The following is a 27,507-nucleotide window of genomic DNA, read 5'->3' as shown; positions in this document are numbered from 1 at the left end:
TTCTAGACATATATTATATTAACTTTAATATAATGTTCTGTATAAGGTTTCTGTAATGTTAATGGAATGAGCATGGACGAACATTTTCATGTTATTAGAAGGTTAGTGATAGGTTTATTAACCTCCGTGTAATGTTACCATCTTACAATTTAAGGTTGCTATAATAACCTTATGGCAATATTTATGTGCTGTGAGGCTAAGTGGGATATCCAAAATTATATCAATATTCTTTCTGATCTTCATTTTACATTTGGATTGAGCCAAACCAATATATTAACTTCTCATAAATAATTTAGTTACTTAATAAGATATTCAAAGTGTTTAAAAAATATTAGTTTTCATTGTTCTATTGGACACAATAGTTGGTATAAAAGTGATACTTCCTGTTTGATATTGTTGCGCCTGCGCTCTCGCACAGGATCGATATCGATTTGTATCGATACTCCCGGTGTAGATAGTCCGGATAGTGGGTGTTGCCCGTGACAACAGAGAGTGACAGTTGAGTTGCAAACTGGTTACCGAGCCGACAACCGGCCGTCTGATATCCTTCGAGAGCAAGTAATTATGAGGCTTATCCAACGAATTGTAAATAGTGGAATTAAACTAAAGTAATTTTATATGGTTTACGTAGTTATTTATTCGTCGCCTGGACGCGAATGCGGCAGAGCGCAATAATACCATAAGAGTATACCGACGTTACCGACTGACAAAAAAATGCGAGTTCCCATAATATTTCTGTCTCGATTCCAGACAGATAATCCAAGTTTGGGGTAAAAATTGAATCCTTAATTAAAATATCGTAGTGAGATAAGCAATTCTGGAGCACACTTAAATATTCTAATCAAAATCTGTAGTATCTATGAAAATCTTGAAAAAATATGCGACCATGTTCCGTCCACTTTATTCAGAAAAGGGTTTTGAATTTAGGTTGATTTTATTCTATAGTTTTTTGACGCATTGTTTAGGAATTCCAAGATAAATCGATGTGCCGTTCCAGAGAAAATAGCCCATTCAAAATTGCACTTTATTAGATGGCGCTACTTATTTTCACAAAATAAAAATGTTAATTTGCAATGTAATTTATTTCTTGATAAATCGCGTTTTATCTTACTGATGATTTCAAAGTGTAATCAACAAGCCAAATGGGCCAACTGTTTGAGAATCCATTAAAATTCATTAGACACTTTTGAGATCCAATTTAGTAATTTTTCCAAATACAACATCTAGAACTGTCGCTGCGACGCGCTGAAGATGATGTTGTCATTACAAATTGCTATAGTTTCACTTTTTATTTGTGGAAATAAGTAGCGCTATCTAGTTTAAATGGACCATTTTCTCTGGAACGATACGTCGATCCACTTTGGGAGTTACATATTCGTATAATCAGTGCACTAAAAACTATAAAATAAGACCCAGACTATAAAATAACAACTATCTATAACTATACAAGATATCCCAGACTCTCCTCAATTTTTGTGGGAATGGATCATGGAGGTAAGAAATAACAGAAGCGAAAATATTCCTCCTTTGGCCTATCTAAGCAGACGTAAGAAAGAAACAGTAAGCGCTATATTTTTGTGGTCTACCAAAGCGCGACAATAAAGTACAAAACGTCATATTGTGGCCAACCAATCACACGACATACTTACCCTCACTACATAAAAAGCTTTACACTCCCTCCTGTTATTTCTTACCTCCATGGGACGAATTGAGATAAACATAAAAGTCTAGTATCGTTTTGCAATATTCGTAATAAATCTCGAGATATTAATTAAAGAAGATTAGTGAATGATCACATGCAATATGGTAGATGAGCTACAGTGACGCCATCTGCCGTTGTATACTTATACATTAGGTCAAACTGAATAAAAAGTTTCACTATCATTTTGCGAACAACCACGTAAAATTTTGAGTTATTAATCAAGGAAAATTGGTGAATGATGACACGTAATATGGTAGATGAGCTATCATGGCAATGTGTGCTTTTATACTAAATCAAATTGAATAAAAAAGTCCTTTATCATTTTACACATAACTACGTGAATTTTTAGTTATTAATGAAAGAAAATTGTCGCATAATTTGCACGATAATGCACAAATTTTCTTTAATTCTAGGCACTTGGTCGTACTCTTTCTGTGCAGGCAGCGTCCCCGTATCATTTCGATAAACGCACAGTGCGTTTATTATTGAATTAAATAAAACACATACGTCTCATATCGTGGCGAGCGCGCGCAGTGGGCGATACTCCGTACATAAAAATTATGAAACAAAAACCTGACAAAACACACACACACACACACGCCGACGGCGAGACTTTTTGCTCGGCACGTGAGACGCCGCTAATTAACGTAATTCAGACTGCGTTTCGCGGCGGCGGGAACGCTCATTCGCCGCTACGGTTTTTTTTTCTCGTCCGGCCGTGTCGCCGTCTCGCGCTTCCACCTACGCTCGACACGATCGCTTACAAACAAGCCAATTTCGCGTAACGAGCGCAAAGAGCTGGAGATCACCTCGCACCTCGGGCAGAGACAAAGAGCCGTGCGTGTGTTTCTCGTACGTTGGCGTCTTTACGGCATCGCCGAGACGGCTTCATACCGAGCGACGGCTGATCGCAACCACGCGGTTGCCGATCTTAAATAATAACAGTAATAATAATAACAATCACACGAGAGAGAGGAACGACACGCTGGCATTGCACGCCTCGGCGGAGGGAAGCCAAGCCGAGTTCTGAAGTGAAGCGCGCAGCGAGAAATTCGCTCTCGGGCGAGAACGCGTCGGAGGTCGCGCACTGCATTTCCCCGTGTGCGCACGGTAAGTACACCGTGTATATGCCGTGCGTTACTGTATGGGCGGACGTAAAGCGGCGAATCGACTGATAAATAAAGGCACGACTTTCGTCAAAGAAGCTTGGGGATATACTCTCGGCGAGCGAGAGAGGAGGCGTTAAAGTTTTACGGCGAGGCCGGCCGGGAACATCTCGTCTCCCGTCTCGTCTCGTCCACCAATTTCCACGTCGACCGGACCTCGCCTCGGCTCGACTCGTGCGAAAGTCGCGCCGAGTGAAAATCGTCTCTCCCCCCCCTCCCCCACCTCCTGCCTTACAATATTGCCGATCAAAATGTTTAGCGTGTACGGCTGCGGCCTGCACTCACGGCGCGATCCGGTCGCGCCGCGTGGCGTATGCACGTTTGTCCGTAAAACCAAACTCGTTTACGCCGTCGCGCTAACGCGACACACACACCGCGCCAATCCCGTCAGCGTATTATCGTAAATTTGTCCCGCTCGTCTCTTTCTCCCGCGGCATGCACGTTGCGCTCTCGAGATCACGATTCATCTACACGGGGAGAATATTGTAGTAAAAATTACAATACGATTTCACTACTCCGGGAATAGACTGGCACTATGATGAAAATTATAATAAGACATAGTAAAAGTGACCATGAACATAGTAAAATTTACCACAAATCTAGTAAAAAATTATCATGTTTGTGGTTACCTTTACTACGTTTTATTATAATTTTCGTAATAGTGCCAGTCTATTCACTAATAAAATTGTATTGTAATGTTTACTACAATATTCTCTCCGTATACTTGCATATATTTCAATGACGAATTTCTTCATCCGTGTCAGTCGTACATGCAGAATAAAAGAACATTTTTGTTCTGAGAATATCTTTATTTTTGACATGTAAATCTTAAAATGGGACTACACAGCGTTAAATGAAGATAAGCTACTCGCATGAATATATTTCGTATAATTCAATCAAGAAAAATATGTACAAAAATATATACAATAAAAAATGTATAAAATATATAAAAATATATACAAAAATAATTTCCATGAATGGAAAACACAAAATATCAGATTAAGAATATGATACTTTAAAATGTCGGGTGAAAATATCATTATCATCAAAATAAACATACTTCTTGTGGGATTATAATATACAAGTAAAATTATAACATCGTTAAAATTCAAGGCTTTAAAGTACTTCTATCGTTGCTATATATGAAACGATGTACTGTTAATATATTGTTAATTTGAAATGTTATTTTTAAATAAATGCTATGATACATATAAGTTTGATATTTGTTACTATAATCACATAGAAAAACAATTATTATAAATTATGTGGTCAAGAAAAACATTTTTTTATTATATTCTACTATAATTTTAGCGATAATAATCTTACATGCATATTACTATTTTCGCGTTAGAAGAACCGAAAAATATGATTGGAGCCAAAGAAAACTATAATTTTAGTTATATCAACCTTTTTTTCTCTCTGAGAATAATTTTTTTCTGCCCCAGATACAACAGAATGTCAATCTGGCGTCATTCTGATTAAATATTGACCAAATTTACGTCATTTTTTGGTCAAAATAACATTATATTGACATTATTTTGACTATCTGTTCTACCTAGGGTGTAGTCATAGTGATTGCACATTTGACGCTAAAGAAATACAGATGACGATTTCTCCACTCTTCTTTTTTCCCTTTATTTTACGGTAACGCTGACGTATAGAAGTCGAAATTGCGATACACGTATGGACGTGTATGCGGAATTAAATGCACGCGAAGAACACGGAGCTTTGGCGCCTTTGAAGCGAGCATCACGCATTATTCGAGAACACCTACATTCGGCTGTATAATGTATGCGCGATTGTTCGAGAGATAATTCGATACCGGACGTGATGTGTAATGAAATAAGATACTTTGACGTTACATCCGTTACATGCGCGTGCGCTCGTTCGCTCGCTCGCTCGCTCGTGCGCGCGCGCTCGCGCACGCGTAGAGGAGACTTTTTTCAGTCGGTCCGGATACTCTCTCGTGGGTCGAAATTGACTTCGCCGTCGCGTTAATCGTGCCTCGATCTATCGAGTACTCTCCCTTGTTCCGGACTCGAATCTATCGGACGGATCGACAGGACGCGAGAAGAGGCCGAGCACGAGAAATCGCCGCTCGTAAATCACCGAGTCACCCTGTGTGTATATTCGCTGCACGAGCAGACTCCGCCGCGCGGCGTCACTTATTTTTTTTTCTCTTTCCCGCGCACACATGTGTTACTCGCGTGCGACGAAAATAAAAAAACAAGAGAGACTCGGCCGGAAACGCGTATACTTTTTTATCACGGCGATATTTCAACCTAGAGATATTTTCGACCGGATATTTAGTACGCTCGTAAGTAAATTACAATTATTCTATTATTGATATCAAATTATTAATAAGTTAACATTATTATTGTGATATACATTGGTAATAGAATAATTTTAATATTACGTTCTAGTTAAATATATTACAATTTATAAACATCTCTCTCTCTCTCTCTCTCTCTCTCTCTCTCTCTCTCTCTCTCTCTCTCTCTATCTATCTATCTATCTCTCGATAAACTGTCATAATTATCAGACAGAGGACAGTCGATGATAGAAACTTTAAAAACTTTTAACTTTTTTTTAATTGTATTCATGAGGGGCTAACATATTGATTATATTAATCGTGTATTAAATTTGCATCATACAATTATATAAATTTTTGTTTACATTGATACAACAATAAACTTATTAAAGTTAAATTTAATAAAGTTGCATTTAGGTTTTTATATTACATTTTACATTACGTATTGTTTTGAGCAAATATTTATCTTTTTTTTCGTACTTTTTTCGTGTCTCTGTGTCATTATTCTATGTAATAAATATGAGTACCATATAAACCATTCATAAGAGACACAACTTTTAAAAATCAACTAATAAAGTCGTTGCTTTTACATACACCTGTCTATTTGAGTACAAACACGGGACTCCAACAATACCTACCATTTCTGGCAAAAATATTTTAGCTCGGGCGCATCGTATCTACGAAAAGATCTATATGTTCGTATCATGACTATTGGTTTTGAGAAGAATCAGCAATTCAGTCACGTTAAATGCAATGGTAATATACACGGTGAATGCATATATACACTATTACTGTTGCATTTAATGCAACCAAGTCGCTGATTTTTCTCAAAACCAACAGTCGTGATGCAAAAATATGTAAATACGATACGTCCGAGCCAAAATACTCCAGCTAAAAATGGAAAACATTATCGGAGTCCTGTGTACGAGATTTTTTAAGCGTTAAATAAAGTGAAATTATGGCATAAACACAATGTGAGGTTATATATAACACGAATACTTTTTGAGATTCTTCTTAAATTGTTTACTTAAAATTTGTATTAAGGAAAATAAACAACGATTTAATGAAAAAAATGTTTTTAATGTAATATCGGACTTTGGCACCAATATATTACAAAGTTTTAGTGAATTGCACTGAAAAATGCTTATATTACTAAACATTTACTTTAATAGAATTTAAAAAGCTTCAAACTTGGAAAAATTATACAAAAAATATAAAGAAAAATATAAAGAAAAATATAAAGAATTAATATAAAGAAAAATATAAAGAAAATATAAAGAAAAATATAAAGAAAAAATATAAAGAAAAATATAAAGAAAAATATAAAGAATTTAAATAAAATGTATCTAAACACAAAACATAGAAATAAATTAGAACTGAGGACTTCCTGATAAAACATAAAACTAAACTAAATACTTCAAGTTAAGCGAAATGAGTGTTGCGGAAAAGGTTAAAGCAATCATATCTACGTCTGGTATCTAAATAACTGAAAGTCAAGATATCAAAATGCTAAAATCTTAACAGTCAGAAGAGAGTATATCTACGTTATTAAACAAAATATATCTCACACCAATGATTCCACATTATCGTTTAAGAATTAAGGGGACTAGAGGGTCAGATTGCCTGAAAATCGTGCTTGTTTTTTCACAATTTTTTATGATGAACTGAATGAATATGCGAAAGTGTTATTTTAACGTGTATTTATACAACATACATGAAACATTCAGATTTTTATTCAAAATTAGGTCCAATTTTTTTAATTGAATTATATGTTATTTATAATATTATATCTGTAACCGCAATTCAACTGAAAAAACTCTCATCTAATTCTGAACTCAGATCTGAATATCTTATTTAAAGGAGTTTTGACTATTAAATATGGACTAATATTAAAACTTCGATATTAAAATGCATATATCTCCTAAACTAATGGTTTTATCAAAATTTACAAAGAATACTTTTCTGTAGGTAATTAACAGAATAATAAAAACCAACAAAAAATTTTATAAAACAACTTCAGAAAACAACTTCTAAAATATCTGACATTACTTAAAAACAGTCTGTATCTACTGTCTCTGCTGTTTTTTGTTATTTGTTCCTACTATTTGTTACTATCCTACTGGTTCTTGTTTTTTTTTTCATCAAAAAATATTAAGGATGTAAATATTTCAGAGGAAAGTCTCCAACCGTTACCGACGTATATTAAGCCACTTATCGTGGAACAAATTTTCCGCGATAAAAATTAAATACTGGTAGTAACGATGTGCACTAAATGATATAGTTCACTTACCGACGGCGCGTTAGTAATTATGGGCTTCGGAGCGTATCTAATGTTGGGCGACCTGCTTTAGATCGGCGAACGCAAAGTCAGAATAATTGACTTTCGTCGATAAACTATGCGTTTCCGTGGCGAGATGTAGGTCGTTTTTGCGACTGTGCGTGAAAGTAATTAGACGTTTCTTAACAGGTATCTCCAAGAACCAGCATCTGATACGCGGCTAATACAGGATGTCGATTCTCTTCGATTCGAAACGGTCGACCTTGACCACGCTGCTTTCCGTCAAATATGATTTATTTGATGGCGCAGTACTTTCATGTACATTATAACTGATAATAATCGCTATTGAAGATAAAACGGAAGTTGACAGTTCACGTCATTAACCCTCTAAGGCCCAGTGTACATAATTGTGTACATTCACTTTAGATCCTCTCTCCAGATTCTTTTACGTTGATCAAATAATACAGTTCAGTTCAGTCAATATAATACTATCGATCTATCTTAGACAGAACTAACAGACTCTTCGTTCCAACTCGTGAAACAGCGACTTTGCTGCTGCAAAAAGCAATATGGCGATCATGCATAGAGCAGAATCGTTAACGTTCGAAACTGTGTAAACTGTTCACGAAAAAAAGTAAGCAAACTACATTTTCTCAATTTTTTATCGATGTCACCTCAAAGTACAAGGCTGGCGCTCTCATTTTTGTCATGGTTATAAAATTTATTAATTAGAAGGTTAATTAATATTGATATTAAATTTGAGATTTAGGGTCGGTTTGACATGGTCGATTCACCGCGTATATTATAAAACCTATCCAACACGTACGTTAACACTGTCAAACATTATTATCCTTCCAACATTTAGTAAAATATTCGCTCCAACGTTCGACTTGTCTAAAAATATGTTTAATTTAGTTGAATATTTCGAGAGTCTATGTTTACAAAAAGATTTATTGAATTCTGTAGCTGAGTCACGTGTGCAAACATGAATGTATGTAATTAAGGTAAAAGTACTAAGATCCAAACATATGCCTAATCCTGGACTGTCTGTTTGTTTTTGGTCTTTAAATATAGATATTTAAACTTTCAACATAAAATATATGTACAAATATTAAATATATAAATATATTCTGTTAAAAGTTTAAATATTTGTATTTAAATATCAAAATAATAAAGGTCGATTGTTCCAACCTCTTGATAAGCTACATGACAGTTAAATCATATGTCTGTCCAATTTGAAGAAAAATCGAAGACAGACATATAATTTAACTGTCAGATAGTTTACCAAGAGGTTGGAACAATCGGCGCTAAGAATGTCCAAGATTAGATACGTGATAATTGATACCTTCACCTTCTATTCATTCAGAAAATCGCAGAAAATATATTGAAAGAAATTATTCGATAAAAAATTAACAAACGGATATTTCCGATCAAAATACCGATGAATTTTTGTATTAGATCAGGAAACATCCGATGAAAAAAATATCTGTTCATAATTTTTTTATCGATTTATCTGATGAAATGCCATTGTGATCGGAAGTATCCGATAAAATTTAGTCAAATATCCTGATCGGATATAAAAATTAATCGAAATTTGATCGAAAATATCCGTTTTTTATTGGATTAAGTAATTTTATATTAATTTAATTAATTTATTTATTATTACAAATTTTTTATTGGATAAAAATACGATCAAAATACCGATAAATTTTTGGATCCATCCAATGATAAATATCGATCCATAATTTTTTTATCGATTTAAATCGATTTCTGATGAAATGTTATTGCGATCGGATAAAATTTAATCAGATATCCTGATCAGATATAAAAACTGATCGGAATTTGATCGGAAAGATCCGTTTGTTAATTTTTTATCAGATAATTTCTCTTAGTGTATTTCCCGGCGGTCAATTGTATTCGGACAACGAAACTCTTCATCAGGAGCGTCTTTTGAGAGACTTCTATACAGAAAAAAAAATCGAACGTGCGAGTTCTATGCCTGGGCCTTAAAGAGTTCAAATGAACACTTTGATTCAATATGCGTATGTTGGTGAAATGTAAATTCAAACAGTGAGTTAAATTGAATACATGTTTCATCGGATTGCGTTTTCTCTCGATACATCGCACACGTGGAGGGACACACGCTGTATTAACAAATAAAGTATGGCACACGCGTGTTTTTCTTTCCGACTCCCACAGCCAATCAACGGTAACGAGAAGTATCGCTTCGCGCGTCCACGCCATTAATAAACTTACATTAAAGACGATAAAAAATTCCGGGGAACGATATTGCGTTATTAAGGCACGCGTCGATGAAGGACTACCGCGCTGTATCGAAAAAGCAAGCCGCGTGTACCGCGTGATCATTTATTACGCATCAAACAGGGGCGAAGGGGCGCGCGCGCCAGTTTCTTTGACGGCGTAAATCGATGAAGAGAGAGAGGGAGAGAGAGAGAGAGAGATAGGAGGCGTAACGAACGCGTGTTAATTATCTTTCACGGATTACACGATCGGGTACACGCGCCGGAAGTCACGCGAGCCGCGCCACGTATTAGTATCTTCGTGAAATAAACGAGACACGGACTTGGGACGAAATGAGACATAAGCGGATTCCACACACTCGAAACGAGTTTATTTAAATCCACCGGACTCGGGCGATTTAATCAATCCTCCTGCAGCCGGTCATGGTCGATGAGATTATTACAATCGTTTCGCGCGGATGTAAACTGTCGGATTAACAATTTTATCGTCGCAAAAGATAAATTGTTACAAAGCGTCAGAGAAGCCCCGAGTCATAACACATTATCGATATAATATTGCACGCTATTGTCGAAAATAATCCACACTCTCGAAATTTCTCGAAGTGAAATTTCACCCGAGAAGTAAAGTGACCACCGAAATTCACGCAAATTCGAGTAATTTTTCGCTCGCGTAGAATGAATTCTTCGCCCTGAATGGTCGAATGGATAGTTCCATTTGAAATTGAAGAGTGAATTTAATGATGTACACTGGAATACACCGGGTTTCAAAACGGTTTTTGGAACGTAGCCAATGAGACAACTTGTTTTTTGTCAATTCCTAAAAGTTAATTTCTCTCATTGTATTACTGACTGCGTCTCAAACTGTACCGAAAAAAAGGAATATTCAAATCGTTTTAAAACCCAACCTGCTTGCGATTTCGAATAGCAGTATTTTTCTAGCACTATTAGTTCTAATGAAAATCCTTTTCACTCGTTTCGGGTGAGATTCCTCTCCGAGAAATTTAAAAAGAGAGAATGAAATATGATAACTCTATCAATTAGTCAATAATTGCGTTATGGGAGTTGATGCAAGTGATAACACGTCAATTCACGTCACTCGTGACGTACAATTCTAATCGGCGGTGAAGAAAATATCGCCTCTATCAGAGCTAATGCAGTCGACGCGTGTTGTCCATATAAGCATAACTATATCGACGCGAACGGAAAATATGATGTAACATATCGATTCATCTTGCTCACGACGCTGATCTCTGCGCGGCTTTATTCCTCGAATGTAGAATGGACTATTAACTAACGCTATAAAGACGCCTTTCAATACTTCTTAATGGCTATCTTCGAACGTTGCGATGCGATGAGATGCGGTGAGATGCGATGCGATGCGATGCGCCGCACACTATACCTTTACGATATTGCAATCTTCGACACGGGGAATCTCTCCTCTCGAATCATGACGAATGACGGATAGACGACGCAGGAGAAACCACTACGGCACATCACACCGACCAGAAACGTCGGAACGTCCGCGTATGGAGGGACCTTCTCCTCGGGGAAGAGTGGTCCCCCGTACGTAGCTGAACGTCGCGATAAAACGGGTGATTATGTGCCGTCGTGGTGATCCCTACGTCGAAAAGAAACATGCAGAAGCGAGAAAACGTCGGACGAGCAGCTGGGACCTGGGACGCACCTCCCCGCAGCTCCGAGAATGCGCACGTCCGCGGAAATGAAACGAAAAACAAAATGTGTATGAGTGGGAGATCGCTTGCTCAAATCATCTCGGCCTTTCTCGCGAAACGAGAACTCCACGAGATTACAGTCAGAGGCGGTTTTATCCAACAGGGAAATTAGTGTGCGCGCGAAGAAAGAGTGCACCGTGAGCGGGCAGAGAAAACATAGAAAGCGTCAGTTCCACGTAAATGTTATCTGCAATAAGATATCTGGCGACAAAGAAATAAAGATAACAGAGAGCGAAGTAATATTAGAAGTGAGGAACGCTCTATTTTGAGCCCCGGACGAATCGTTAGTGCAGTGTTTCATGACGGGAAGTCTGTTAGAGATAACACACGCGGCCACCGGTGGCGCTGATAAAAATGAGACGCAGCGCAGCCAGCAGGATGAAATCGGAATACAAAAAGGGAGAAAGCAAAATAGAAGCACGCAAAGTAATTCGCACTCTGCGCGACGTTCACCGGCGAGTTGCGAGCAAGAGCGGGACTTAATTGCGACATGCATAGTGCGCGGAGAAGCACGAAAGAGGAGAAAATGGGAATAAAGTTTGTTTGTCGTGTTACAGCGCGATAAACTTTCGAACGGCATGCGAGAAGAAAAGCGGCGAGATGCTGCAGATGTAAGAATATAAAGCGTGATCTAAAAGAGAGAGAGAAATAGTCATTGCGGAGAGGACGACGAAGAAAAGTGAGGAAAAGCACTTTTTATTGATTATTATTCTACGTATGCATCACCCAGGTAAGAATAAACAAATGATGTGGATGTAAGAATATAAAACGTTATTTAAAAAAGGAGAAGAAAATAATCACTACGGAGAGAACGACGAAGAAAAATAAGGAAAAGCACTTTTTATTGACTATTACTCTACGTATGTATCACCCAAGGACTGTATTCTTGAAAAATATCGTATGCATCTCGATTTCTCGAGAATAAGGCTCCAGGTAGGAATAAACAAATGATGTAGACATAGGAATATAAAACGTGATCTAAAGAGGGAGGGGGAGAGAATTATTGCGGAGAGGACAACGAGGAAAAGTAAGAGAAACCACTTTTCATTGACTGTTATTTTACGTATACATCACCATACAGGTAGGAATAAACAAATAGCTAAGACTTGACCTAATGCTAAGAAGTGCCTGGACCAGACCTGGCAGACAAGCTTGAATGACCAACCAAACTAAGCTTGAGTCAAAATTTGGGTAACAATAAAACTAAGTTTGGTCCAAAGTAGAAAAACAATAATGTCAGGACTTGGTTGGTTGCGTCTTTATATGATCGAAAACGATCCGACCAATACTTAAAAAGTTATTCGAATGTCGGTCGACCGAAATTTTTCTACGTTTAAACCGAAATGTTTTTTTACTGTTACCGGAATTTTAATGGCAGTTTTAAATTGAACTCTAATGATTCTAAAAGAAATTATAGTGGTTAGAAACAATCCGACAAAACGTTAAGAAATTATTCGACGTCTAATATGTCACTTGTTTAATTCTCAATGGCGATTTTTTAAACAATTGTTGGGAGTTAATATTTTTTTATTTATCAAGAACTCTACAATTTATATAGCTACTATATAGCTGCCATAGCACAACCAAACCTTAGAATTCGATAGTTATGATTAGTTCCACAACTCTTCCTTTTGAGAAATATAGAAATTCTTTTATACGTATAAAAAGAATTCCAGCAATTAAAAATAGTATTTAAGTAATAGAGTGCTACACATCCAAAATCACGATCGAATAGTTCTGAATAGATTATTTGATGAATTTTGATGAATACTATAGTATATTACAAGTAGAAAAATATTTGTTTAATATATTGCAAAAAATAAAAAAATTGAAACAATTTTATGTCAAGTCTAAATAGTTCTGAATAGTTTATTTAATTCCTTTCGACGAATTGTAGAGTTCCTGATAAATAAAAATACTAACTCCCAACAATTGTTTAAAAATCATTGAGACAACTGACATGTTTAACGACGAACAACTCTTAACTGTTGATTAAGTCGCTTTCGATCAAAGATCTGACTAACAATGAGCAACATTGTTTTTTACTTTGAGCCAAGCTTGGTTTTATTGTTACCCAAGTCTTGAATCGAGTCTGACCCCTCGAACCTCGTCCGTAATTGTCATTTCAGGTTTTATCATTTTCAGCCAGACTTAGGTCAAGCTTGGCTCAGGCCTTCTTAGCGCTGGGCCAAACCTGACTCATGACTAGACCGTTTATTTATTTCTATATGGAATTATAAAAAGTAGATTCTGTATATCTCTTTTTATAACCAAGTATTATTAAATGTAATATCACTTTGGTTATTAATTTTCATAACTTCGTTATGTAAAAAGCTTCACAATCAAATTATGAAATTCTCCTGACAATGTATCTTTTCCTATAATCTTTTATTTGTTCTTATATTGACAACGAGTGTGATGCAGTAGACAACATGCTACTGTACTAAGGCTACTATACCGAAGATATGAAGTTCCCGACAGAACTGATAAATTTTTATAGGCTCGTCTCATCTCGGAAGGAAGAGACACTGACCAAGAGTATCCTTGCTAAACAATTTCTCTAAAACCGTTCGGAACCAGCTTAAACTGGATCCCGTGTGTATATCTGTACACAACAAATATGCGCGCTACAGACACGTGAGAGAAAAGTTACCACGCCTAGAAATAGGCTATGGACGTAAGAGAGATGCTACATTCATGTATTTATTCAAAATGCATGACATGAAACGCGTGATGTCATCTCGCGACATTCAAATAAATTCAGCGAAATGCGATTCGCGAGCCGATCAGGGTGGGAGCCGCGCCGCGCTTGCGCGTGGTTGCACGTCGAAATTTTCACACAGCGCTGCAAAACTCGGCCACTCTGACCGACTTATGTAACCGGTTACAAAACACTGAAGAGGAAAAAAAACATTGCCACTTGTAACTCGGAACGAGCGTTGAACTTCGCCTCGGATTTTTTTACGACATCGATCGACCTCCGCTGGTCGTTCGTTCCGTCGTTACCATTTCGCCGTCGACCAACTAACACGCGCGGAAACGTTACAAGGCTACGTAACAAGCGAGACACTCGACTACGGGACCACGGGAAAATGCATAATCGACGGAATTCGAAAGTGCAGTTAATTAGATTTGCAGCCGCGCAACTCGACGACTCTCGCAGCGCAGTGCACTTATGACCGCGCGCACGTGGTGGCAACACACACACACACACATACACATATACATACGCATCTTTACGCGCGTACACGTTGCATGCGCTACCATATAAGATGTAACGAGAGGTAACGTGCAATCTCCCGGTAATAAGTGTGGCCGGTGTGCTTGGCCTGGTATGCAAACGCGCGGGCTCCCACCATTTTCGATCGACACGGAATCGTCGTGATTGATATATTGCGACGACGACGGAGCGCTCGGTGCTGCAAAAGTGCACGTGCAGCCGACCCGTGCCGGGTCACGTAGCCTCTTGCGATTGTAAAGTCGTTTGCGTAAAAATTGAGACACTTCTTTCCGGACAAGCTTACGAACACATACACATGCAAATTTAACAAAACTACGAATCTCTGTGCACGAATTTGAGGGGATGCCATGCTTGAAAACCGACAGAAACTTCCTGAATTTTTCCTACAAAGTTTACGTCATACTGGGTACACAAAATTACAAATGTTTTTATACAACAAAAATGTACAAAAATTAATTGTATTACGTATTGTTCAATATGTGACAAAAACGAAAAAAATGTCAAGATTCACATCTCGAACTGTCGATTATAAATATCGAGCGTAAATATTCGTTTGATACAAAAATTTTGCAGTTTGTACGTATCGAATGTACGTTTGCTTTGTTCAGCAAAATTTTTAATAACATTACTTGTATCTTTACAACTGAATTAAAAAGTTTAAAAATATAGGAAAAGTTTATACACACACAGAAAGATTCTTATAGGTTAAGCTCAGGTATGATGGCCGTACGAAAAAGACAAGCTGTAATATCTCCATAATTATTAAATAGTGCGTTTTCCTAGTCATTCTCAAAGATAATCGATGTTTACAGTAGTTTATGTGCGCACACTATTTGAAATAACAATATTATGAATATTATATCATGTTTTTACTTTCGCTTACCCACAAAGATTTCATATGTTCATTAAAAATACGTTTACGTCAAATAAATTACAGTCAATCTGTCATAATCAATGTTAGACACATAACCAATGTATGTAAATTGTGTGTGAGTAATCTGACCTATAATTTATATTTTCGTTTTCACTATTATTTACAAATTTTTACTATGACCATTTTTTCTTCAGTTTGGGCAAGATGACTCAATTTTGTTCAGAATAAGTTGACCAACACACTTGACATATATTATAGCATCAATATCGATATTAATTAATATTATATTAACAATGAAATATATTATATTAATTATGAAATTTATAATTTTAAATTTAGATATCATATTAATTACAAAATTTTAAGAGTGCAATTTTTTAATAGAAAAACTGCATTTAAAACTTAATACTTATAATAAAAATTCCTATTTTATATATAGATTTTTTTCGTAAATAATATATATTCAAAGTTACAAAATGAAACTAAATATATGAAATTATAGGTATTTTTTTATTATTTTACAAAACGTTAGGCACATTTTTTACATAAAATATGTATGGCTAACTAGTCCATGATATTATGGCCATCTTTTCCCTAAAAGCCAGGAAAAATGGCCAATGCTTATGTTGTTATTTTGATAATATAAAATTTCTATGAAGTATTTTTTTTTTATTTCAACAGTATTACTACTTACTTTAAACTTTAGTGAAGTAATATGCCAAACATTATTAAAAAATAATAAATATAAAAGTATGCTTTTTGCATTTTAATAAGCTATGACCATCGTACTCGAATTTACCCTATATGTATAGTTACGTTTTCCTTTAAATATAATAAAACGAAGCAAGACACATTTATATAAGATCTATATGTTCAAGAAATACGAAAAGCATAACGTGATCTTGTTAGTGACGATCAGCTTTATATTATCGACATGTTTGTCACACACTTTGGCATTCCTTTAAGGGGTTCAATAGCTGTCAAACTTTTAAATACGATAAACTTTTAAATACAAGAGTGATTTATAAGTGTAAATATCATTGTATTACACGGAAGAAACTGATTAAATTAACGTATGTTTAGTTAAAATACTTTTGGCGGGAATAAACAGAATTTTTGGTTATTAAAACAAGATGTTTCATAATATACAACCAAAAGGTATAATATCGGTCAGTATTTGGTTATTGCGTCCAAGTGTCTGATTATTATGATTAGCATGATTAGATTAATGTGACATGTTTGGTTAAACAACTTGAATGTAGACAATATATAATGAATCTATCAGATATTAGAAAAGCAATGTAATAGTCAACTCATAATTCAAAGTTTTTGAAAATCTCTAAAATAACACTGAGAGAAATTATCCGATAAAAAATTAACAAACGGATATTTCCGATCAAAATACCGATAAATTTTTGTATCCGATCAGGAAACATCCGATGAGAATATATCGTCGAAATAAACTCATAATTTTTTGATCGGTTTAACTGATGAAATGTTATTATGATCGGAAGTAATTGAATTTAATCGGATATCCTGATCGGATATAAAAATTCATCGGTATTTTGATCGGGAATATCCGTTTGTTAATTATCGAGTAATTTCTCTCAGTGAAAGGCAATTCTTTTAGAGATTTTCTTTTGCCTATATTAGAGCCTGCTATATACTATAACAGAAATTAGACATGAGGCCCGTCCGCCATGTTTATGCTAAATCCTGCGAGGAAGAAAGACATATACACTATTTCACTCTAACTCATAGTTTACTCTTTTCAGTTACATTACTGCACTGGTGTGGTTAAGAACAGATCATATGAGGTTAGAACTGCTATGTGTACATTGTGTATCAATGTGACACGCGTGAACAATTTACTAAGTACCTCTATTTGCAATAACAATATAAAAATAATTATAACTTAATGAACTTAATTATTAACTTTGAAACGTTTACTTCTTTAAAATTGTGTTACAAGTTAAAATTGATATAAGTCGTCTATTTGAAAATCAGCGGGAATAGCACAAACATGGCGGACTAATCAAAAAGATGATTTCAGTGTCTCTATCCTATATCAAAGCAAAGTTACCGCAGGCAAACCAAATTTGTCCGGTTCCATTAATTAAAGTTATAGATCGTTCATTTGTCACCAAACACTCTGGTTAATGTACCCAGATTTCATTAATTCCGCCAATTTTCTCTCGTGTATATAAACTTGTCAAAAAAAATGTCGCTATCTCTAGGAAAACGACTGTACATAACGTTGGTCGAACATGACAAGCGAGCGGATATTTCCGAACAGTGCAACGTCGATTGGAGACACGTAACAGAACGAAGAATAATTTATCCGCAAGATACTTAGATTTTTTCGTGAGAACGCGACGCACACCACCACCGACAGTTCGACACTTCTCAGTCCTCGGGCATCCACAGATGTAAACGTGCGTTAAGAATCGATGCAGGAGGGGGGGGGGCGGGGAAGGACGGGCAAAGGGAAACTCTGCATTGCGATCACGTCGATGAGTAAAACCCAGCGCGCCGTAGACGAAGTAATTATTTCGTGCATCAGTAGCTCGCTCACCGGCAGCGAGCATGAATATGCATGGACGAGCGAGCCATTCGTATGCGCGCTCTCGAGAATTTCGTACGACGCATCGGTGAAAACTGAAAGCCGGGCGGAGTTCCTTTCACGAAACGCTATAAAATGCGAACGCCACGCGCGATCGTCTTTCTAACGAGCGTTGAACGGGCACTGTTGCGATGAGGAAAGCAGGAAAGAGGTGAAAAAGAGAGAGAAAACGTGTGCGTGTGTGTGTGGATGTGGACGTGTGTGTAAGAACCGTATTAATAACCATCACTTAAAACTCGTTCCACGTGAGGTATTCAGACATAAATTTAAAGTAATTTGTTTACTTGGATGTAAAGTGAGTTGTTTACTTGGATCATACAATATATACGACATTAAGATTTACTGTCGTGATTCCGTTAAAAGATTTACGTCCAGGATTATGCATCTACACGTAAACTATAATATTCTACGTCTACATGTAACAGACAATGTAAACTATCAATGTAATGTAATCTATATAGACAATGAATAATATATGGCTGATGTGTGAAATTACAGTTGGACACTTTATGTTTGACCTTAATATTTCTAAAATTTTCAGATGTGCGAAATTTGTATAAAGTATAAAGTATAAATTAAAATTAAAATGTCACGAAAAATGAATAAAGGTTTCAGTGAGTTTGATTTTGTTCTCATAACAAACGAAAATAAATATAATGGTTACTGTGAATATTGCAAACATGACTTAACCAACATGTCCTTTTGCCGCTTAAGAACAAACAGATAAATTAATATTTGAATTATTACGATTTTTGTATCATTTATATAATTCCACATAGTTAAAATAGATTATAGTGTAAATTCAGTTGCTCGATAAATTTATAAAAGTTTCCCCTAAAGAAGTTAGAATTCACATGATTTAAACGGGTCTATCGAATGAATGTAAGTTTTAAGAAATTGGCAAATCATGATCAGTTATTCTCACACATTCGATTATGATTGATCCATTTCTTAAGAATTAAAGCTTAAATTCGCATTGTAAACCTCGCTTTATAATAGTCTACGTAATTAACATTGTCTACATTGTCTACTTGTGAAAAAGACCGTATAAACATTAAAGTAAATTACACATAAATAATTCATGTAAATGTAATCTTGAAATCTACGGCACAACTCTACGTTCAACTCCAAATTCAAATCTATTCACCCGAGGCAAATTTCCAATACGGCTCTATGTATATATGTGAGGGAATTTTCATAAAGCAACAGTCGACCTTTCCCTTTTTCTTGAGCGATGGAGAGAGGACCGTTACGTCGGTTTTCGAAGAAGGCGCGCGCCCGCCGAATCACTTTCTTTTCGGTGGAAATCACGCGTACGATTGGGATGTTTCACGCACGCGCACGCCCCACGGAGATTGTAGCGGGAATTTGTAAGTGGCCGTAAAAGAATCGAGTGTCGCTCAAGTGGAGGAGGAGGCTGAAAGCGAGCGGTCCGCTCGCTTTCTTGCGCGCGTTAAAAAGTTCCGCGCCGCTTGGCGATCGTAAATCAGACGGATCGGAGCCGGCAACATTGGCGGAAAACGGCGTGAGAATATTTTCTCCTCGAGTCCGACGCCGGAAGGTGTCGGGTCGTAAAATTTTCGTACGAATCGAGAACGTTTCTTCTTTCTCGACGAAAAAAGCGATGAATATAAAAGGAAGGTAATAAAGAATTTAAGGTGTGAAAATCATAGATCTGTAAGTAAGGGAAATTGGGGTAAGTTGGCAAAATCGATTATTTCTATTGTTCTTTAGCAGATTTCAAGATCAAGCAAACAGGAATTTCAAAGCCATTTCTGACATATTTAAAAACCTTGCTTGCTTAATTCTGTAACTTGTTAGAAAATATTAAAAATAACCAGTTTTGCCAATTTACTCCAATAGCTAACTAGCCCTAGGCCGGTTTTTCCAACCTCTTGCTAACTAACAGTTAACTCATACGTCTGTCTTTGTTTCTCCTTTAAATTAGATAGAAACAGACATAAGATTTAACTGTTAGTTAGCTTAGCAAGAGGTTGGATAAACCGACCCCTAGTCTTCCTTACTTAAGATATTTTGAAAAGAATAGAAAAAGAAATTTTAAATGCTCAAAAAATCAATTTTTTTTCATTTATTCGCAGTTTTAACAATAAAAACATTGAAAAGGTCTTTCCAAGGGAAGTTAAAAAAAGGTAATCGGATTTACCTTTAAGGGAAAAATAATGTTATTTGTTCTAAAAAACCTGTTTGTTTAGTAAAATGAAGTTGAAAGTGATTTTGGAGTAAAGAAATCATAAAGTCATATAAGAAGTATGGGGATACCCTACGGCTATGATCGGGGATTGGTAGTAGAGAACTTTTTCCTCCCTAAACCTCAACTCCCTACTTCTTGTCGTTTATGAATGCCACGCATTCTCTGAACGGCCTGGGCTACCGTAACCCAGTGCTGTGCCTGAGAGTTAGCGAGGATCAACGGAAAGCTACTCGACTAATTCTCTTTTCGGGCGCAAAAGCTCGCGCAACTGCATGCGCTGCAAAAAAAAAGAAGAAGTACTTGAGCTCTTGTAGCAACGAGAATTTTAAATTTATCACGTCCTAGCCTTGGCGCGGCTGTGATGCAATTTCCTACTCAGTGCTGCGCAACCAATCGCGTTTATACATGTAAATGGAGATAAGGCCATCTCCTATCGAGCTCGGAACACCGGTACAGTCGTCGTAAAAGTATCCGCGCACTCGTACGCGCGGGAGAAGATATTTGTCACATAGCCGATTTGTTGACAAATCGATAAATATCGCCTCGCGCTAACCCACATCACCTGCACGTCAATGGCAGCTGTAACGATGACGATTTATTTGATAGCACGGCTGACGACTCCGAAAACGAAAATACAGCGCATGCGCGGTAGATCGTAAATGCTCCGCATTTCGACGATAAAATACTGGACGGAATGTATGCAGAGTGATTCCGCGAAGATATTACAAAATCTTTATGTGGTGGGAGAGCTCAGTAAGGGAATCAATTCGACATGGGAAAGTAATGTTTTGTGTGACGCTTCCTTAACTCCTTAACGCGCAAGTGCGAGGTAACTCAAGCAGGCGATACTCGCAAATTTGTGCGAGCCCGAGTTAACTCAAACAGCGCTTTATTTCATATTTCATATTATTATGATCCACGGACTCCTTAACTTGAACATGAAAAATAATTACTTATGTATACGTATCTAATGAATCTAATGAATCTAATGTATCTAATGAATATAGGCTGCTAGACAAATGACTCATTAAGAACATTTAGTTTTGTTTACTCTATTATCGGCAATGTAACTAAAAAGACATGGTAATTAAGGGACATCTCGTCGATGACCTTGACCTTTACATATGTTGTCAAGGACATGTCCCTGAGTAACATTTATAAAGTTTTAGGTGACAGTCTCTCTTTATTAAAAAGTTATGAACAAAAGAATTTGGCTATTTGGGCTGTAGTTTTCCGATTGTATGTATGTATATATTATACACGGTGTCTGACTCGTATCAGGTATGTTACCGTACCAGAGCTAATATATAGCTAGAATAGGTTGGGGTGAATAATGGAATCGGTGTCTTTTTTTAAACAACCATGTAAAATTTCAAGTTATTAAATAAAGTAAATGGGCTAATCAGAGTGCGTGATGCGGCAGGCGAGAAATACGGCTAGCAACCAGTGAAGAAAATGGATGATTGCTCGCAGGCCTATCTCACTTGATAGCTGCTACCAAACGGCCTACCTCTCTGGCCTATAAGATAGGTTCGCGAATAATTGTACATTTTCTTCGCCGGCCGCGGCGAGCCATATGTCCCACCTGCCACTTCGCCGCGCTCTGATTAGCCCATCTATTTTATTTAATAACTCAAAATTTTATGTGGTTGTTTAAAAGAAGACACCGATTCCATTACTTACCCCGACCTATTCTAGCTACATATTAACTCTGGTACGGTACGAGTCAGACGCTGTATACAGACATCTTACTGCATGCACAAAGTACACGTATATACGCGGGAGAGGGACTCCGCCCTTCCCCCCGCACCCCCTCCCCAAAAAACTAACCCTAAACAAACCCATAATGTACGGTTTAGAATATTGCATTAGATAGTTTAGATTAGGGTTTGGTATTTTGGGGAGGGAGTGCGGGGAGAGGGACGGAGCCCCTCCCCCGCGCATATATATGTACTTTGTGCATGTAGTAAGATGTCTGTATATAATATATACATACACACTCGGAAAACTATTATTATTATTATTAGTATTATTTATTATAGAGTTAATTTTTGTATTATATTTCTTTGTGTATTCTGTAATTAAAATGTTGTTCTTGACTTAATATTTATATTTTTATCTCTAAAAATAAAATTATTATACGTAATTATATTAAATTATTAATTTCAATAGATAAAAATGATTTATTTTTGCGATTTTGTTGTGCGTTAAGGAGTTATCAACAGGTAAAAAACAGCGTTGCCAGTTTCGATACAATTTTAGCAGATTCATTACAATTAATGATTCGTTACAGCGTCTTTACGACCAACATATCGCATACTTCATGCAAGAGGCTACGTATATTTATATTTGTGCTTAGCAGCAATCTGCTGTATTGTAGTTCAACACTCAGTACAAGTGAATTTTTCTGCTAACACTGACTAGAAATCCAGAGAAAAAATAAATAAAATAAATCTTTTTCCATACATCGAGAAATAAAAAATTAACAAAAGATATAAAACAAAGTTTTTTTCAAAGAAAAAAGAAATAAAATAAGATAAAAACAGATCAGAGCAAAGCGCGAGAGCTTACTTGTCAGGCGTGATGCCGAATAATACAAAGACTTAAGGAAACGTCACGGAATGTTACTTTTCTACCTTAAATTTCGCTTATCGAGCTAAAATGTTGTAACATCACTATATCATGTATATACAGGATATAATTTATACAGGATATACAGGATATAGTATATGTATATATAGAATATATACAGGAGTAAAGATGACAAAAGAGGAGGAAGACTTACAGAAATCGATGAATCTTCTTCCAAGATATGCGAGACAATTAAAAAATACCGAGCTAACAAACGACATTGTTCCGCTTCGCTCGGTTTCTCGCTTTTCGTCGCGACATTTTTGCCCGGTATTATCGCGGCACGACTACGATACCCGTTTCTTACGATACGATGTTCAATCACGATCCGATCGGCTTCTTAGAAGCTATCTCGTTCGTTCACCTTCGCGACAATATCGGAAAGAGATGCGACGAAAGAAAATGGAGAATTTGCGCGCTGGTTGTTCTTTAGTCACGACGCAATACCGAATATTTTATAAAATATTAGTGAGAATATACCGCGCGAAATATATCGCCCGATAAATTTTGCCATTATTTCCGCCGATATCCACAACTCCATTATATTGTGAAACCATTCGTTGGAATATGATTTTCAATTAATAATTTATTTTCCACTTCTGTTACCGATAAATGTATGCAAACGACAAAAACCCGTCGAGTGAAACGAATGGAAACCACAATAACCGACACGGACGTAAATGCTCATAAAAAGAGACCCTACGAGGAGACCTCAGGACGTGGAAGCAGAGCGCCGCGATTCGATCCATGGATCATTCCACCGCGCAGCCCGAAGGAAATAGAATCGCCGGATCGGTAGTTAGCGAAGCCGTTATCGCCATTAAATATGGCTGAACGCGCGTATTACTAACTCTCCCAACATATAGATGCGACTTGCATGGACAATTTGCCGCGAGACCACCCTCTGTTGCCTCCTCGTATGGTTATCAATCGTAATATCGAGAGCCTGATGTCTTTCCGGATTACTAAAAACAAAAGAAGGAAGGAAGGGGGAATCCGTTTTATAGCTAACCTCTCATCGGAAAGGTGGAGTCTGAGAGATCCCACGCATTCCATTTTCTTAAAATCTTTGTAATATCTTCAGTACTTGTTTTTAGTATTTGTTTTTGTTAGCTGTTAAATCCCACTATTCTACAAAATCATGAGAGAGATTATAAGGTTTGAAAAATAAAAATAAGAAAGTAATCCATCAAATTCCATCATTCCATTTTTCTTTTTTGTTCTCTTTAAATCTTTATAATATATCTTCAAAATTTTTTCTACAATATAAAAATACAACAAAAAAAATAAGAAAGAAATCCACCCAATTCCATCTCTTTCCATTTTCTATTCTCTTTAAATCTTTCTAATATCTTCAGAATTTGCTTCTGTTAGCTGCTATTAAATCCCAATATTTCGCAGAATTATGAGAAATTATAAGATTTGAGAAGGTTATAAAAATGTAACAAAAATAAGAAAGAAACCCACTAAATTTGACCTTTTTAATGACGAGTTAAGTTACAAAAACACGGCAAATCGCGAATGGACATTACTTTTCGTAAAACCGCAGTTCCATCTTCAGCCTCTGTCCTATATTTACGTAAGAATTTTAATGAATAGAAGTACTGCGCGATTACCTACGGAGGCAATTATCGCTCGCAGCATAAAATGAACCGCTACACTTGATGAATTCCGACATCTAATTATCCCCCTATATCTCGCGTTAGTTTTAAGAGTCATGCGAGTGGCCTGAGATCGAAGCTGTGGATTTTTCTAATGGCAGAATGACGAAGTGAAATAAGGGCGAGTAGGGATATCGGAAGTATTATTAGGTTTGTGAAGCTCGTACAAGCGATTAATCAATGTTTCGGAAACAGCTCGATGAGAAAAGCATCAGATCAGACAGAGAAGATAATAAAGAATTTGATGAAAATCAACCAAAAGCTACCCGAGTCAAAATTTAGGTCCTACTTGCGACCTCAATATTCCACTTTTCCACGTCAACTTTATACTTTGAAGTCTACATGAAACTCTATTTAATCAATCAACTTTGTCGAGAGGTCCCTCTTAAGATTTACAAGTGAGTATTTTCTGCCATTTAGAGCCAAGTACACTGAAAAAAATATCTGAGAATGTATTTATGGAAATAAAGTTTATTTTTCCGTGAATGACGTTATATCTTACAAATAAATTTTCAAGATTTGTGTGTAGAACTTTAGTTCCCACGTTCATTAGACGCGTACATTAATCTTCAAACTATTCAAATGTTAGAAAGTACAGCTCGAAAGTGGGGTTAAAATTTCGACTCAAGTATTTAACCAATTCGAGGAACGTGAATGTATATTTAAACCGCTCGTAAAAAGAAAGAAAGATCCTAGTTACGTTCTTGAAAGATTTACCAAGGTACACGATATCTCCCGGAGGATGTCCCATATTTCCGAATACTCGCAAACATGTCTCGCCCCATCCGTCGTCGCGACAAATGGTTTCCTTTTAGAAACCTGTCCGATCGATCGCGCAAGCGACTTCTCCCGACTGGACGGCGACGAAGAGACGACACCTGCGGACGTGGAAACCACGGGATCGGCATTTTCATCGTCGCACTCAGCGTCACTGGTCAGCCGATCGTTGCCAATAACGAAGCGCGAGCCTGTCGACGGTCAATTAAAAGAAAAACAGAAAAATCGAATTAATAATTATCCGATCGCGAGAGATTCAAGGTCTCCTTCCCGGGGTGGAAAAACAGATACCTGGAATCTAAAGAAGAATTCCTCACGTCACGAAGTAATCCACGAGATCGCGGCTTGATAAGATGTGCGAGATAATCACCATCACGATCATCGACGCGATCGATGACGGAGTGTTGCGGCGTGCGAAGTGAAGAGAGCTCATCGAGACACAAACGAACCTCTTGGCTCGGGACGAGAAGACGAACTGAAGAAGCCGATTGAATGCGCTCGACGAATTTCGTTCGCGTTGAGTCATTTTTTAAGATAGTCTTTGGTTTCAAGTCGCTAACGTCGCTGTCGTCGCCGTCGTGCGTTGTCAGCACCGTCGCGACATAACTAACGTGCCTTAAAGCCCGTTTAGACTGCACCATATTCGAGCTGCTGCAAATAAAAGCTCGAATGTATAATTTTAATTTTCTGTTTTATTGAAACACGCTGTGTAAAGTATGTAAATTTACATAAATAACAAGTGTACAATTACGCAACAAATAGCGAAAATTTGCTAATTTTTAGTAAATTTCCACCTATTAATTGTGCAATTTTGCAATTATTACTTATGTAATGCGCTGTATTTTTTTGCAGTGCACACTCTCACATATTTTCGTAAATTCAAAGTCACTTTAATACAAAGTATCCCATACTTTCCTCCGCAATTTTTTGTAGGAATATAGAACGGGCTAAAGTGAACATAAGAGTCCTATATCGTTTTGCGATATTCGCAATAATAGTCAAGATATTAATTATAAGAAAGATTAGTGAATAATCACGCGCGATATGGTAAATCAATAGTAGCGATGTATGTTGTTACATGCTTCTATTAGGTCAAATTTAACAAAAATTCCCTTTATCATTTTGCAAATAATTACGCGCGCGTGAATTTTTAGTTATTAATAAAAGAAAATTGTTATACATGATTGTACACAATAATGCACAGATCTTTTTTAATTAATATCTAAAAATCTATGTAGTTATTTACAAAATGGTAGAGGACATTTTGTTCACTTTGACTTAATGTATAAGTATACGGCAGACGGCGCCACTATAGCTCATCTACCAAATTGCGCGTGTTTATTCACCAATCTTCTATAATTAATATCTCGAGATTTATTGCGAATATCGCAAAACGATATGGGACTTTTATGATCACTTCAATCCGTGCTACATTCCCACAAAAATTATGGAGAAGAATCTGAAACACCCTGTATAAACTTCAACGAACACGGCAAATTCATGATTTGGCAACAGTATTGACTTGTAAACTGTATTAACTTGTGACCAGAATGTTATATTGTGCGCGTGAATGATTCCTAAAGTTTGAAAGATATAATTCTGAGAGAACGTCCAAAATATTGGACTGAACAATTATGCAGTCTAAATAGGCCTTTATGTTCCGTCACGGACGGAAAAAATGTAAGCAGCGATAGTACAGAAAGAGAGACGAGAAGAAGCAAGTATGAAAGCAGCAACTTGATATTCGTCCTTGTATATAACAGCTAATATCAGCATTTAGCGTTTAGTCTAACGTCGACAAAAGGGGAGCGAACGACGCTGAACGGAACAACGAATACGAAGAAATATTTATGTTTCGAATATCTATTTTCCGTACCCCACTGCTTGTAGATAATCAATGGAAAAACTTAAACATTTTACGTCAGGATATTTTCAGGAAATCGATAAGAATATCGTTAGTATTTACACATTGAAAGAAAAATATAGTGATTTTAAAAAAATATTATTTGAATTAAAAAAACAATATCCTTCCACTAT

The 27,507-nt window shown here is 36.6% G+C and overlaps 2 protein-coding genes across 10 annotated transcripts in view; both read right to left on the bottom strand.

The window, feature by feature from the left end:
• LOC116843590 lies at positions 1-26,769 on the bottom strand. Its single transcript, XM_032814097.1, has 4 exons — positions 25,841-26,769; positions 25,762-25,768; positions 25,411-25,661; positions 1-546 (listed from the first exon to the last, which is right to left on the bottom strand). The coding sequence occupies exons 1-4, from the start codon at positions 25,994-25,996 to the stop codon at positions 322-324; spliced, it is 639 nt and encodes a 212-aa protein (XP_032669988.1). The 5' UTR covers positions 25,997-26,769; the 3' UTR covers positions 1-321.
• Positions 1-27,507, bottom strand: part of LOC116843588 (SH3 and multiple ankyrin repeat domains protein 1-like) — a 326,286-nt gene that overhangs the window by 240,839 nt on the left and 57,940 nt on the right. The window lies entirely within an intron of this gene.

The sequence above is a fragment of the Odontomachus brunneus genome, unplaced genomic scaffold, assembly GCF_010583005.1.
Source record: "Odontomachus brunneus isolate Ranch 3 - 2012 unplaced genomic scaffold, Obru_v1 Obru_scaffold_034, whole genome shotgun sequence".
NCBI lineage: Eukaryota > Metazoa > Arthropoda > Insecta > Hymenoptera > Formicidae > Odontomachus > Odontomachus brunneus.
The sequence above is the reverse complement of the archived record's forward strand: the minus strand, read 5'-3'. Positions and strand labels throughout refer to the sequence as shown.